The sequence below is a fragment of the Bos javanicus genome, chromosome X (assembly GCF_032452875.1).
Source record: "Bos javanicus breed banteng chromosome X, ARS-OSU_banteng_1.0, whole genome shotgun sequence".
In the NCBI taxonomy this organism is placed as follows: domain Eukaryota; kingdom Metazoa; phylum Chordata; class Mammalia; order Artiodactyla; family Bovidae; genus Bos; species Bos javanicus.
This window is the reverse complement of record NC_083897.1, coordinates 51,479,037-51,494,931: the sequence shown is the minus strand read 5'-3', so window position 1 is coordinate 51,494,931 and position 15,895 is coordinate 51,479,037. Positions and strand designations below refer to the sequence as shown.

General features: G+C 42.4%; 1 protein-coding gene across 1 annotated transcript in view; it reads left to right on the top strand.

Moving 5' to 3' along the window:
* Nucleotides 1-15,895, top strand: part of LOC133242576 (uncharacterized) — a 110,612-nt gene that overhangs the window by 74,849 nt on the left and 19,868 nt on the right. Inside the window, exon 9 of the mRNA XM_061408760.1 lies at nt 9,978-10,094. Coding sequence (XP_061264744.1) covers nt 9,978-10,094 — 117 coding nt within the window. The remainder of the gene's footprint in view (nt 1-9,977; nt 10,095-15,895) is intronic.

Genomic DNA, 15,895 nt, shown 5'->3' with positions numbered 1-15,895 from the left:
TGGGGAACCAAAACCTGATAGGGGCAAGCAGACCCTGTCGCCGGTTCCTATGATAAGGCTGCTCTTGGGCTAGGGGAATTCTTGCTCGGAGCCAAAAAGAGGGATAGGATTCTTCTCAGACTTTTATTCACTGCTTTTAAAATTCATCTGTTGATTTGGCCTACAACAAATATGACTAAAAGGTGACTTTCTGTTTCCTTATTCCTACCATATTTGTTCGTTGGAATTCTGTAGAGCTGTCTTTTCTCCCTCATATTTTTATAAATTTTCAAATTACAAAATTTTACAGAATGCATTTCTAATTACCAAACCAAATAAGTAATCAAATTCTTTATGTCAATATTGAGTCGTGAATAACTTTGTTATATTCTGACTTATAATCAAATTATATCATTATTTAGTTTCTTGCATTTTTCCAGCTTTGGTGATTAGGAACTCCTTCTTGTGGGGTGTGTGTTCTTTGAGCATGACATGGTTCTTTTCTGTGTACTTCCTTGCTGGCATTATAAGGTATTCCTGTTCATCTTGTGACCCTGAAATCAGAACACTTCTGCCAAAACCCATGTTTCCTTTCGTTGGAAAATGACATTTAGTAACTGATATCTCCCTGCATGTTCATTGCTGCTACTGGGGTTTCCTTGCAGCTAGGTCTTCCTTTTCCATTGGTAAATGAAGGAAATATATTGTCTGTATATACTTATGCTCCCAGATACATTGGAATTTCTCTAGATATTTCTGTAGATAGTGAAAGCCAGGAGCTCACACTGGTACTTCTTTTTTTTTAAATTAATTAATTAATTAATTTTAACTGGAGGATAATGAGTTTACAATATTGTGATGGTTTATGCGATACATCAACCATCCACTCTAGTCTTTTTGTAACCTCTTTGTCTCACCTGGCTCTCCTTATCTTCAGTATCTACTTATTTGTTCACACCTGATTATACATGATGTAGTTACAGAAATGCTAGCAAATGGTTAGATAGTATGACCGACCTAATGGACATGAATTTGAGCAAACTCTAGGAGATAGTGAAGGATGGGGAGACCTGGTGTGCTACAGAGACAGGGATCGCAAAAAGTCGGGTACAACTTAATGACTGAACACAAAACACGCACCTGTTGGAAGCAGTTCTGATGACTTGTGTTTGTGTACACTTGTTTATATGTTAAGCCTCAAAGGATGCAATCAAAGTACTGTTTGCCCAAGTTGCTTAGCTTAGCTATTTTCCTCCTCACTCCTTCTCTTGTGGTTAAGACATTCATTTGTAATATATTTAGGCTAATTTGTTGGTGTTTCTAATTTGAGTTTGCCCTCTCCCCCCATATCCTAGTTCATTTTAATGTTTCACTTAATCTTGGGGTATGTGAAACACTACTGTGATTCAGACTCAGGGCTACACAAACACACAAACTGTAGGAGTATGATTCTTTCCCCATGTCTTCCACCCCCTTCGCATTCCCCATTTCTTTTCCACAATCCCCCTGTAGATAACCAATCTGGTTATCTGGTTGAATCTTTCCTGTAAGTACTCTACACGAATGAATAGATACATATGCGTTTTCTTATGTTCCATTGCTTATTAAATGAAAGATAGCATTTTCTAAAGCTTCTTTGCACTTTTCCTTTTTCAATAAACAGCATTTCATTAAAAAACTCCTTATTCTGTACTCCTTCATTCTTTTTTATAGCTACATTAGATTACACTGGCTTCTATAGGGGCATTTCCGGAGAAGGCAATGGCAACCCACTCCAGCACTCTTGTCTGGCAAATCCCATGGACCGAGGAGCCTGGTGGGCTGCGGTCCCTGGGGTCCCTAGGAGTCGGACACGGCTGAGTGACTTCACTTTCACTTTTCACTGTCATGCCTTGTAGAAGGAAATGGCAACCCACTCCAGTGTTCTTGCCTGGAGAATCCCAGGGACCGGGGACCCTGGTGGGCTGCCGTCTTTGGGGTCCCACAGAGTCGGACACGACTGAAGCGACTTAGCAGCAGCAGCAGCAGCAGCAGCAGCATAGGGGCATTTCAGTTGTTTTCAACATTTCGTAATGATTAATACAAACAATGCTGCAGTGAATAACCCTGTGTACACGCATTTTTGTGTTGGTGGTAATGTCTCTTCCAGTTTCATTTCCAGCAATAGGATTGTTGGCCCAAATGTTAAATGCATCTGTAGTTATGTTGTGTTATGGCTGAGCCACTTTCACCTTCACTTCAGTTCAGTTCAGTCGCTCAGTCGTGTCCAGCTCTTTGCGACCCCGTGAACCGCAGCACGCCAGGCCTCCCTGTCCATCACCAACTCCCGGAGTTCACTCAGACTCACGTCCATCGAGTCAGAGATGCCATCCAGCCATGTCATCCTCTGTCGTCCCCTTCTCCTCCTGCCCCCAATCCCTCCCAGCATCAGAGTCTTTTCCAATGAGTCCACTCTTCGCAACTTGCCATACATGAAAAAAAAAAATCTTTTTAGTCACATAGAATGTTCTTTTCTTTAATCACCTCTGGAAGTTTCAGTCACAGTTAGAAAGCCTTTCCCAATGCTGATATTGAAGAAAAATTCTGCCGTATTTTCTTCAAGATTTTGTTATGGTTGCATTTTTTTGTTTAGATTCCTAAACCCATTTACAGTTTATTTTTGTGGATGGTATGTCATGGATCTGCACTGATTTTTTTTTTTAATGTCTCAATTGTTCCAGCCTCATTTATTGAATGTTCATCTTTGCCTCAGTGATTTTACATGCCTTTGGATCATATACTAAAATCCCCAACTATAATTGGTGTTATTCTGAGATTTTTATTCTGTGCCACTGGCCTATTAGTCTATTCCTGTACTGGTACCCAAGTGGTATAAATTTAGAGCTTTATAGTGTGCTTTTATGTCTGATATGATTACTATTCACTCATGCTGCTGCTGCTGCTGCTAAGTGGCTTCAGTCGTGTCCGACTCCGTGTGACCCCATGGACTGCAGCCCACCAGGCTTCTCCGTCCATGGGATTGTCCAGGCAAGGAACACTGGAGTGGGTTGCCATTTCCTTCTCCAATGCATGAAAGTGGAAAGTGAAAGTGAAGTTGCTCAGTCCTGTCTTGACTCTTAGCGACCCCATGGACTGCAGCCTACCAGGACGCCTACCATCCATGGGATTTTCCGGGCAACAGTACTGGAGTGGGGTGCCATTGCCTTCTCCCTATTCACTCATAGGTTTTCCTTTTTTACTTGTATCCTGGCTATTCTTGCATGTTTTTTTTTTTTTTTAAAAATATGAACTAAATTATCCATTGGTCTAACTCCATGCAAATGTTTGCCGATATTTTTGACATTATATTCAATGTATACATAACTTTAGAGGGAATCAATATCTTTTTAGTGCTGAGTTATTCTATCTAAGGTCTTTGAAAATCTTCCTACTTATTCAAGTTTCCTTCTATGTTGTTCAAGAGTGTTTACAAATTATCCTTGTATAGATGCTCTCATTAAGTTTATTTCTATACGCTTACTCTTTGTTATTGCCATTGTATATGGGATTTTCTCTCCTAAACATGTCCTCCAGCTGTGTGTGTGTGTGTGTGTGTGTGTGTGTGTGTGTATGTAAAACAAAGACTAATAATATTTGTATGTAACTTTATATCCTACTACCTTGCTGAATTCTCTTTGTTTTAGTTAATTTGTCATGGTTTCTATAAGACTCTTCAGGTGTGCGATGATATCACCTGGACATAGAGGTGGCTTTACATCTTCTTATCCATTCTTAAAAGTCTTATTGGTTTCTCTAGTCAACTGACTAGTGCTTGCTGTTGAAGACTGAACAGGAGTGATATAGTGGGCATACTTTTGTTATTCCTGACCTTATTGGAAAACCTCTGGTACTCCCCCACTAAATAAAGTATTTGCATGAGGAACTACTTATATAGCTTTTATCATGTTAATAATGCACCCCTGATTCCTATTTCTTCAGTTTTCCCTTTTTTAACATGAATGCCTATTGAAGTTTCCCAAAGATTGGTTTGGCATCTGTGATGATAGTCATATGATTATTGTTCAGTTGCTGTTGTCACGTCTGACTCTTTGCAACCCAGGCTCCTCTGTCCTCCCCTATCTCCCAGAGTTTGCTCAGATTCATGTGTATTGAGTCAGTGATGCTGTCTAACCATCTCATTCTCTGCTGCTCCCTACTCCTTTCGACTTCAATCTCTCCCAACATCAGGGTCTTTGTCTTTAAATATGTTACCGTGGTGAATGATATGAATGAAATGCCTAATACAGAGCCAGCCTTGTATTAATGGAATAAGTCCCACTTTATCACAGTATCAGATCAGATCAGATCAGTCGCTCAGTCGTGTCCGACTCTTTGCGACCCCGTGAATCGAGGCACGCCAGGCCTCCCTGTCCATCACCAACTCCCAGAGTTCACCGAGACTCACGTCCATCGAGTCAGTGATGCCCTCCAGCCATCTCATCCTCTGTCGTCCCCTTCTCCTCCTGCCCCCAATCCCTCCCAGCACCAGAGTCTTTTCCAATGAGTCAACTCTTCGCATGAGGTGGCCAAAGTACTGGAGTTTCAGCTTTAGCATCATTCCTTCCAAAGAAATGCCAGGGCTGATCTCCTCCACAATGGACTGGTTGGATCTCCTTGCAGTCCAAGGGACTCTCAAGAGTCTTCTCCAACACCAGAGTTCAAAAAGCATCAATTCTTCGGCGCCCAGCCTTTTGGTATCTATGTTTATGTGTTAGTATCCTACTTGCTTCCTAAAAGAACTTAGGGACGTTTCCCTGCTTTCAAATGTTCTTAAACAAGTCACAAAGCTTTGGGACTATTTGATCTTTGATGGTTTACTAGAATTCACCAATAAATACATCTGAGCAAGGTGCTTCTTGGGTGTAATTCTTGTAATAACTGTATTCATTTCTTCTGTGAAAATTGGCTCATCTAAACTTTCTAACACTAGATTTAAACTTTCGAAGCAAAGGAGAAAAGAAAAGATATAAGCGTCTGAATGCAGAGTTCCAAAGAAGAGCAAGAAGAGGTAAGAAAGCCTTCTTCAGTGATCAATGCAAAGAAATAGAGGAAAACAACAGAATGGGAAAGACTAGAGATCTCGTCAAGAAAATTAGAGGTACTAAGGGAACATCTCGTGCAAAGATGGGCTCGATAAAGGACAGAAATGGTATGGACCTAACAGAAGCAGAAGATACTAAGAAGAGATGGCAAGAATACACAGAAGAACTGTACAAGAAAGATCTTCACGAGCAAGATAATCACGACGGTGTGATCACTCACCTAGAGCCAGGTATCCTGGAATGTGAAATCAAGTGGGCCTTAGAAAGCATCACCAGGAACAAAGCTGGTGGGCGTGATGGAATTGCAGTTGAGCTATTTCAAATCCTGAAAGATGATGCTGTGGAAGTGCTGCACTCAATATGCCAGCAACTTTGGAAAACTCAGCAGTGGCCACAGGACTGGAAAAGGTCAGTTTTCATTCCAATCCCAAAGAAAGGCAACTCCAAAGAATGTTCAAACTACTGCATAACTGCACTCATCTCACACGCTAGTAAAGTAATGGTCAAAATTCTCCAAGCCAGGCTTCAGCAATACGTGAACCGTGAACTTCCAGATGTTCAAGCTGGTTTTAGAAAAGGCAGAGGAACCAGAGACCAAATTGCCAACATCTGCTGGATCATGGAAAAAGCAAGAGAGTTCCAGGAAAACATCTATTTCTGCTTTATTGACTATGCCAAAGCCTTTGACTGTGTGGATCACAATCAACTGTGGAAAATTCTTCAAGAGATGGGAATACCAGACCACCTGACCTGCCTCTTGAGAAACCTGTATGCAGGTCAGAAAGCAACAGTTAGAACTGGACATGGAACAACAGACTGTTTCCAAATAGGAAAAGGAGTACAGCAAGGCTGTATATTGTCACCGTGCTTGTTCAACTTATATGCAGAGTACATCTTGAGAAACGCTGGGCTGGAGGAAGCACAAGCTGGAATCAAGATTACCGGGAGAAATATCAATAACGTCAGATATGCAGATGACACCACCCTTATGGCAGAAAGTGAAAAAGAACTAAAGAGCCTCTTGATGAAAGTGAAAGAGGAGAGCGAAAACGTTGGCTTAAAGAAAGCTCAACATTCAGAAAACGACGATCATGGCATCTGGTCTCATCCATGGCAAATAGATGGGGAAACAGTGGAAATAGTGGCTGACTTTGTTTTTCTGGGCTCCAAAATCACTGCAGATGGTGACTGCAGCCATGAAATTAAAAGACGCTGACTCCTTGGAAGGAAAGTTATGACCAACCCAGACAGCATATTGAAAAGCAGAGACATTAGTTTGTCAACAACGGTCCGTCTAGTCAAGGCTATGGTTTTTCCGGTGGTCATGTATGGATGTGAGATTTGGACTATAAAGAAAGCTAAGCACTGAAGAATTGATGCTTTTGAACCGTGGTGTTGGAGAAAACTCTTGAGAGTCCCTTGGACTTCAAGGAGATCCAACCAGTCCATCCTAAAGGAGGTCAGTCCTGGGTGTTCATTGGAACGACTGATGCTGAAGCCGAACGTCCAATACTTTGGCCACCTCATGCGAAGAGTTGACTCATTGGAAAAGACCCTGATGCTGGGAGGGATTGGGGGCAGGAGGAGAAGGGGACGACAGAGGATGAGATGGCTGGATGGCATCACTGACTCGGTGGACGTGAGTCTGAGTGAACTCCGGGAGTTGGTGATGGACAGGGAGGCCTGGCGTGCCTCGATTCACGGGGTCGCAAAGAGTCAGACTCGACTGAGCGACTGATCTGATCTGATCTGAAGTGGTAAAGTCATGAAACCAGGGATCCAGTTTAAGATATTTAATGCCATTACCCCCATCTACTGAAAGATGGCATTATATGGCAAAAATTAAAGCAGTCATGGATGGTTTACTTCTTTAGCGGCAATTAAAAGAGTATAAGAAAGAAATGTTGAGAAAAGAAAACAGAAAAACAGCAAACCTAAACTAAAGCAAAGTAGAAACAGCAACAAATCAGAGAAACGAAACATACTCAGAAAAACTAGGATCAAATGCTAGGTGTCATGAAGAAAAGTAAGCCTTGGCTAATGAGGTGAGCAGAGAAGTGAACCTAGTAAGGATGGTGGTTATAGGAACATCTGTGGGCAAGTTGTTACAGGAAAATACATAATGGTGTGAAAACATGCTTGCTGAGTTAGAGTTAGGGTCAGAGGCACAAAAAATAGGCTAGTATGGCTGGAGAACAATTCATTGAACAAATGTTGAAGTGTACATTATACCAAGCATTACTATAAGGATATGTTAATGAACAAATAAACAAAGATTCCCGCCCTCCAGGAATTTATATTTTTCCACCAGAAGGAGATGGCCAAATTAGAAAAAGAGCATATAAATAAAATGTATTGTATTCTGAAAAGTTTTAAACAACTGGGAAGAGAATAAGAAACCAACAGTGGAATCAGGATTTCAGGGAGAAAGTGAAAGTGAAAGTTGCTCAGTTGTGTGCGACTCTCCGTGACCCCATGGACTATACAGTCCATGGAATTCTCCAGGCCAGAATGCTGGAGTGGGCAGCCTTTCCCTTCTCCAGGGGATCTTCTTAACCCAGGGATCGAACCCAGGTCTCCCACATTGTTGGGCAGATTCTTTAGCGGCTGAGCCACAAGGAAAGCCCAAGAATACTGGAGTGGGTAGCCTATCCCTTCTCCAGTGGATCTTCCCAACCCAGGAATCGAACCAAGGTCTCCCACATTGCAGGCTGAGAAGGTTGGACACAAATACCCTGAATGCCCCTTGCTATTAAAGGGGCGGCAGTTTTCTCCTTCCCCAGAGAAGGGCATGGCCTCTCACTCCAGCTGTCTTGCCTGGAGAATCCCCTGGACAGAGGGACCTGATGGGCTTCACAGTTCATGGGGTCACAAAGAGTCGGACAAGACTGAAGCAACTTAGAATGCATGCAGTCTTCTCCTTTATGCTGCTTTTGTCAAATGTCAATGTCACTGCTTTGCTGGCTTTACTGCACAGAGGCCAGGATACTTTCTTCCCTATCTGGTGTGGACTCAACACCTTATTTACCATAGGAGAGCCCTGCGGACACTAAAGTTTGATGGCTTTTTTCATCAAGTGCTAAGTCGCCCACCAGGCCCCTCATCCATGGGATTCTCCAGGCAAGAATGCTGGACTGAAAAACAAACAACAAAAAAAGGATACTGGAGTGGGTTGCCGTGACCTCCTCCAGGGGATCGTCCTGACCCAGGGATCGAACCTGGACCCTGACATCTCCTGCATTGGCAGGCGGGTTCTTTACCACTAGCGCCACCCGAGAAGCTTCTTTTTCGTTAAGGGGCCAATTGTTTTTAAGTTCAGTCTCTGTTGCAAAGCCCATCGATGTGGACATCAGTTCTCTGAGTTTGAGCCCTGGCCTGGCAGAAACCCTGGCCAGGCGGTATCTAGGCCACACAGAGAGACCTTGTGCCCAGCTTTCCACCCAAGGGGTTCTAGAGCCGAGGTGCTGGCGCCTGAGGGGAACCTTCTCACCCATAAGCCTCTCTGCTATGTGGGCGGGTCTAGAACTTGGCCCCGCCTCCCGGTACCTAGCTGATTGAGTGAGTGGGTGGCATGTGACCTGAGCTACACCAATCCAAGTGCTCTTCTGGCGAGGACACGTTAGGACGCCAGTAGCCTCCAGCGCTGCGGCTTGTTGGCAGCGGCCTGTGGAGAGGGAGGGACGCGCTGCCACTGCTCGGGTCTTGGACGTCTCAACTGTTTTCCGACTCTTCTTCCAGTCAGGTATCTCAACGGTATTCTTTCTACAAACTCTGTCTCTACTGATATAAATGAAATTACCTAGGACCAAAGTTTGGGGATTAATAAGAAAGGCAATCGATTGAATTGCTCGCCGGCCAACTCTCCTGTCCACCCTCTGAGTAACCCTCTTTCCTCACCTGTGATTAGCTTCAATTTTGTGGTTAATCATTTCTTGCTCTCTTTAAAATCCCTCGATCCAAAAAAATGAAATAAAATCCCTCGATCATGTTGCGCTCCTCTAAAAAAACCATATTTGTTTGCATCTAATTATTTTTGTGGTTCGTATTGATAATGCCCAGAAATCGAACCCAGGTCTCCTTGATTGTAGGCCGATTCTTTACCGTCTGAGCCACCAGGAGCAGATAAATATTCATCTACACCTTGGAAATGGTTGCACTTTCCTTTATATTAATGGGCCCTCTAGACAGGACATGACAATCCACTCCAGTATTCTTGCCGGGAGAATCCCATGGACAGAGGAGCCTGGCAGGCTACAGTCCATGGAAGCACAAAGAGTCAGACATGACTGAGAAACTAACACTCTCACTTTCAAACCACTTTGAAATAGTTTTTTAATGGATCACGAGGCACGGACATTTATCCATCTTTATATCCATCCTCCTGACCGTATTTCAATTGGTTGAACTATTACTAAAAGGTAAGATTTATAGTATAACCGTGGGGCTTCCCCTGTGGCTCAGCTGGTAAAGGCCCCACCTGCCAGCGCAGGAAACCTAAGAGACTTGGGTTTGATCCCTGGGTCAGGAAGATCCCGTGGAGGAGGACATGGAAACCCACTCCAGCATTCTTCCCTGGAGAATCCAGTGGACAGAAGAACCTGGTAGCTTACAGTCCATAGGGTGGCAAAGAGTCGGACCATACTGAAGCAATTTATCACACAGATACCGTTATGTTTCCTTTTAGCAGTGAGTGAATCTTTCAAAAAATGTTTTTTTGAAGTAACTTTAGACCTAACAGAAGTTTGCAAAAAACAGTATAGAAAACCTTCATCCAGATTTCCCTAATGTTAACATCTTCCATAGGCATATAAAAATTATGAAAATTGAAAATTAATATTGATGCAGTACTATTAACTAATTTACATACTTTATTTGAATTCTATCATTTATCCCGGTAATCTCCTTTTTCTGTCCCAGCATCCCATTCCGGATACCACATTTGGCCATCATTTCTCTTTAGTCTCCCCCACGCTGAGAATTCCTCAAGCTTTCTGGGTCTTTCCCAACGGTGACAGTTTTGGAGATACTGCTCAGGTATTTTATACAATGTCTGTCAGTTTGGGTTTGTCTGGTGTTTTCTTAGGATTAGATGAAAGTTACACATTTTTGGCAATAATACCTGTTTTATTTCCTCTCCTTCGTTCTAATGGTGATGGAGTGATTTCTACCATAGGGATCTGGGGGTGGCTGCTGAACATACACACCTGACACTGGACAGGTGCTACCCACAGCAGCTTCTCAGTACTGTTCACTCACTGCCTGAGGGAAGAGGATACTACTGGCTAGGTCGAGCCTCAGGGGAGTCATGGCTCCGGAAGAGAATGAACAAGCAGGGCTGTGGGAGGTTACCTGTGGTAACAAGAGATGGTGGTGACCCTTGGTTCTCAAGGAAGGATGTGATTAGCTTGTTTGAATACTTCTGTGGACTGGTGGGGAACCAAAACCTGATAGGGGCAAGCAGACCCTGTCGCCGGTTCCTATGATAAGGCTGCTCTTGGGCTAGGGGAATTCTTGCTCGGAGCCAAAAAGAGGGATAGGATTCTTCTCAGACTTTTATTCACTGCTTTTAAAATTCATCTGTTGATTTGGCCTACAACAAATATGACTAAAAGGTGACTTTCTGTTTCCTTATTCCTACCATATTTGTTCGTTGGAATTCTGTAGAGCTGTCTTTTCTCCCTCATATTTTTATAAATTTTCAAATTACAAAATTTTACAGAATGCATTTCTAATTACCAAACCAAATAAGTAATCAAATTCTTTATGTCAATATTGAGTCGTGAATAACTTTGTTATATTCTGACTTATAATCAAATTATATCATTATTTAGTTTCTTGCATTTTTCCAGCTTTGGTGATTAGGAACTCCTTCTTGTGGGGTGTGTGTTCTTTGAGCATGACATGGTTCTTTTCTGTGTACTTCCTTGCTGGCATTATAAGGTATTCCTGTTCATCTTGTGACCCTGAAATCAGAACACTTCTGCCAAAACCCATGTTTCCTTTCGTTGGAAAATGACATTTAGTAACTGATATCTCCCTGCATGTTCATTGCTGCTACTGGGGTTTCCTTGCAGCTAGGTCTTCCTTTTCCATTGGTAAATGAAGGAAATATATTGTCTGTATATACTTATGCTCCCAGATACATTGGAATTTCTCTAGATATTTCTGTAGATAGTGAAAGCCAGGAGCTCACACTGGTACTTCTTTTTTTTTAAATTAATTAATTAATTAATTTTAACTGGAGGATAATGAGTTTACAATATTGTGATGGTTTATGCGATACATCAACCATCCACTCTAGTCTTTTTTGTAACCTCTTTGTCTCACCTGGCTCTCCTTATCTTCAGTATCTACTTATTTGTTCACACCTGATTATACATGATGTAGTTACAGAAATGCTAGCAAATGGTTAGATAGTATGACCGACCTAATGGACATGAATTTGAGCAAACTCTAGGAGATAGTGAAGGATGGGGAGACCTGGTGTGCTACAGAGACAGGGATCGCAAAAGTCGGGTACAACTTAATGACTGAACACAAAACACGCACCTGTTGGAAGCAGTTCTGATGACTTGTGTTTGTGTACACTTGTTTATATGTTAAGCCTCAAAGGATGCAATCAAAGTACTGTTTGCCCAAGTTGCTTAGCTTAGCTATTTTCCTCCTCACTCCTTCTCTTGTGGTTAAGACATTCATTTGTAATATATTTAGGCTAATTTGTTGGTGTTTCTAATTTGAGTTTGCCCTCTCCCCCCATATCCTAGTTCATTTTAATGTTTCACTTAATCTTGGGGTATGTGAAACACTACTGTGATTCAGACTCAGGGCTACACAAACACACATACTGTAGGAGTATGATTCTTTCCCCATGTCTTCCACCCCCTTCGCATTCCCCATTTCTTTTCCACAATCCCCCTGTAGATAACCAATCTGGTTATCTGGTTGAATCTTTCCTGTATGTACTGTACACGAATGAATAGATACATATGCGTTTTCTTATGTTCCATTGCTTATTAAATGAAAGATAGCATTTTCTAAAGCTTCTTTGCACTTTTCCTTTTTCAATAAACAGCATTTCATTAAAAAACTCCTTATTCTGTACTCCTTCATTCTTTTTTATAGCTACATTAGATTACACTGGCTTCTATAGGGGCATTTCCGGAGAAGGCAATGGCAACCCACTCCAGCACTCTTGTCTGGCAAATCCCATGGACCGAGGAGCCTGGTGGGCTGCGGTCCCTGGGGTCCCTAGGAGTCGGACACGGCTGAGTGACTTCACTTTCACTTTTCACTGTCATGCCTTGTAGAAGGAAATGGCAACCCACTCCAGTGTTCTTGCCTGGAGAATCCCAGGGACCGGGGACCCTGGTGGGCTGCCGTCTTTGGGGTCCCACAGAGTCGGACACGACTGAAGCGACTTAGCAGCAGCAGCAGCAGCAGCAGCAGCAGCAGCATAGGGGCATTTCAGTTGTTTTCAACATTTCGTAATGATTAATACAAACAATGCTGCAGTGAATAACCCTGTGTACACGCATTTTTGTGTTGGTGGTAATGTCTCTTCCAGTTTCATTTCCAGCAATAGGATTGTTGGCCCAAATGTTAAATGCATCTGTAGTTATGTTGTGTTATGGCTGAGCCACTTTCACCTTCACTTCAGTTCAGTTCAGTCGCTCAGTCGTGTCCAGCTCTTTGCGACCCCGTGAACCGCAGCACGCCAGGCCTCCCTGTCCATCACCAACTCCCGGAGTTCACTCAGACTCACGTCCATCGAGTCAGAGATGCCATCCAGCCATGTCATCCTCTGTCGTCCCCTTCTCCTCCTGCCCCCAATCCCTCCCAGCATCAGAGTCTTTTCCAATGAGTCCACTCTTCGCAACTTGCCATACATGAAAAAAAAAAATCTTTTTAGTCACATAGAATGTTCTTTTCTTTAATCACCTCTGGAAGTTTCAGTCACAGTTAGAAAGCCTTTCCCAATGCTGATATTGAAGAAAAATTCTGCCGTATTTTCTTCAAGATTTTGTTATGGTTGCATTTTTTTGTTTAGATTCCTAAACCCATTTACAGTTTATTTTTGTGGATGGTATGTCATGGATCTGCACTGATTTTTTTTTTTAATGTCTCAATTGTTCCAGCCTCATTTATTGAATGTTCATCTTTGCCTCAGTGATTTTACATGCCTTTGGATCATATACTAAAATCCCCAACTATAATTGGTGTTATTCTGAGATTTTTATTCTGTGCCACTGGCCTATTAGTCTATTCCTGTACTGGTACCCAAGTGGTATAAATTTAGAGCTTTATAGTGTGCTTTTATGTCTGATATGATTACTATTCACTCATGCTGCTGCTGCTGCTGCTAAGTGGCTTCAGTCGTGTCCGACTCCGTGTGACCCCATGGACTGCAGCCCACCAGGCTTCTCCGTCCATGGGATTGTCCAGGCAAGGAACACTGGAGTGGGTTGCCATTTCCTTCTCCAATGCATGAAAGTGGAAAGTGAAAGTGAAGTTGCTCAGTCCTGTCTTGACTCTTAGCGACCCCATGGACTGCAGCCTACCAGGACGCCTACCATCCATGGGATTTTCCGGGCAACAGTACTGGAGTGGGGTGCCATTGCCTTCTCCCTATTCACTCATAGGTTTTCCTTTTTTACTTGTATCCTGGCTATTCTTGCATGTTTTTTTTTTTTTTTAAATATGAACTAAATTATCCATTGGTCTAACTCCATGCAAATGTTTGCCGATATTTTTGACATTATATTCAATGTATACATAACTTTAGAGGGAATCAATATCTTTTTAGTGCTGAGTTATTCTATCTAAGGTCTTTGAAAATCTTCCTACTTATTCAAGTTTCCTTCTATGTTGTTCAAGAGTGTTTACAAATTATCCTTGTATAGATGCTCTCATTAAGTTTATTTCTATACGCTTACTCTTTGTTATTGCCATTGTATATGGGATTTTCTCTCCTAAACATGTCCTCCAGCTGTGTGTGTGTGTGTGTGTGTGTGTGTGTGTGTATGTAAAACAAAGACTAATAATATTTGTATGTAACTTTATATCCTACTACCTTGCTGAATTCTCTTTGTTTTAGTTAATTTGTCATGGTTTCTATAAGACTCTTCAGGTGTGCGATGATATCACCTGGACATAGAGGTGGCTTTACATCTTCTTATCCATTCTTAAAAGTCTTATTGGTTTCTCTAGTCAACTGACTAGTGCTTGCTGTTGAAGACTGAACAGGAGTGATATAGTGGGCATACTTTTGTTATTCCTGACCTTATTGGAAAACCTCTGGTACTCCCCCACTAAATAAAGTATTTGCATGAGGAACTACTTATATAGCTTTTATCATGTTAATAATGCACCCCTGATTCCTATTTCTTCAGTTTTCCCTTTTTTAACATGAATGCCTATTGAAGTTTCCCAAAGATTGGTTTGGCATCTGTGATGATAGTCATATGATTATTGTTCAGTTGCTGTTGTCACGTCTGACTCTTTGCAACCCAGGCTCCTCTGTCCTCCCCTATCTCCCAGAGTTTGCTCAGATTCATGTGTATTGAGTCAGTGATGCTGTCTAACCATCTCATTCTCTGCTGCTCCCTACTCCTTTCGACTTCAATCTCTCCCAACATCAGGGTCTTTGTCTTTAAATATGTTACCGTGGTGAATGATATGAATGAAATGCCTAATACAGAGCCAGCCTTGTATTAATGGAATAAGTCCCACTTTATCACAGTATCAGATCAGATCAGATCAGTCGCTCAGTCGTGTCCGACTCTTTGCGACCCCGTGAATCGAGGCACGCCAGGCCTCCCTGTCCATCACCAACTCCCAGAGTTCACCGAGACTCACGTCCATCGAGTCAGTGATGCCCTCCAGCCATCTCATCCTCTGTCGTCCCCTTCTCCTCCTGCCCCCAATCCCTCCCAGCACCAGAGTCTTTTCCAATGAGTCAACTCTTCGCATGAGGTGGCCAAAGTACTGGAGTTTCAGCTTTAGCATCATTCCTTCCAAAGAAATGCCAGGGCTGATCTCCTCCACAATGGACTGGTTGGATCTCCTTGCAGTCCAAGGGACTCTCAAGAGTCTTCTCCAACACCAGAGTTCAAAAAGCATCAATTCTTCGGCGCCCAGCCTTTTGGTATCTATGTTTATGTGTTAGTATCCTACTTGCTTCCTAAAAGAACTTAGGGACGTTTCCCTGCTTTCAAATGTTCTTAAACAAGTCACAAAGCTTTGGGACTATTTGATCTTTGATGGTTTACTAGAATTCACCAATAAATACATCTGAGCAAGGTGCTTCTTGGGTGTAATTCTTGTAATAACTGTATTCATTTCTTCTGTGAAAATTGGCTCATTTAAACTTTCTAACACTAGATTTAAACTTTCGAAGCAAAGGAGAAAAGAAAAGATATAAGCGTCTGAATGCAGAGTTCCAAAGAAGAGCAAGAAGAGGTAAGAAAGCCTTCTTCAGTGATCAATGCAAAGAAATAGAGGAAAACAACAGAATGGGAAAGACTAGAGATCTCGTCAAGAAAATTAGAGGTACTAAGGGAACATCTCGTGCAAAGATGGGCTCGATAAAGGACAGAAATGGTATGGACCTAACAGAAGCAGAAGATACTAAGAAGAGATGGCAAGAATACACAGAAGAACTGTACAAGAAAGATCTTCACGAGCAAGATAATCACGACGGTGTGATCACTCACCTAGAGCCAGGTATCCTGGAATGTGAAATCAAGTGGGCCTTAGAAAGCATCACCAGGAACAAAGCTGGTGGGCGTGATGGAATTGCAGTTGAGCTATTTCAAATCCTGAAAGATGATGCTGTG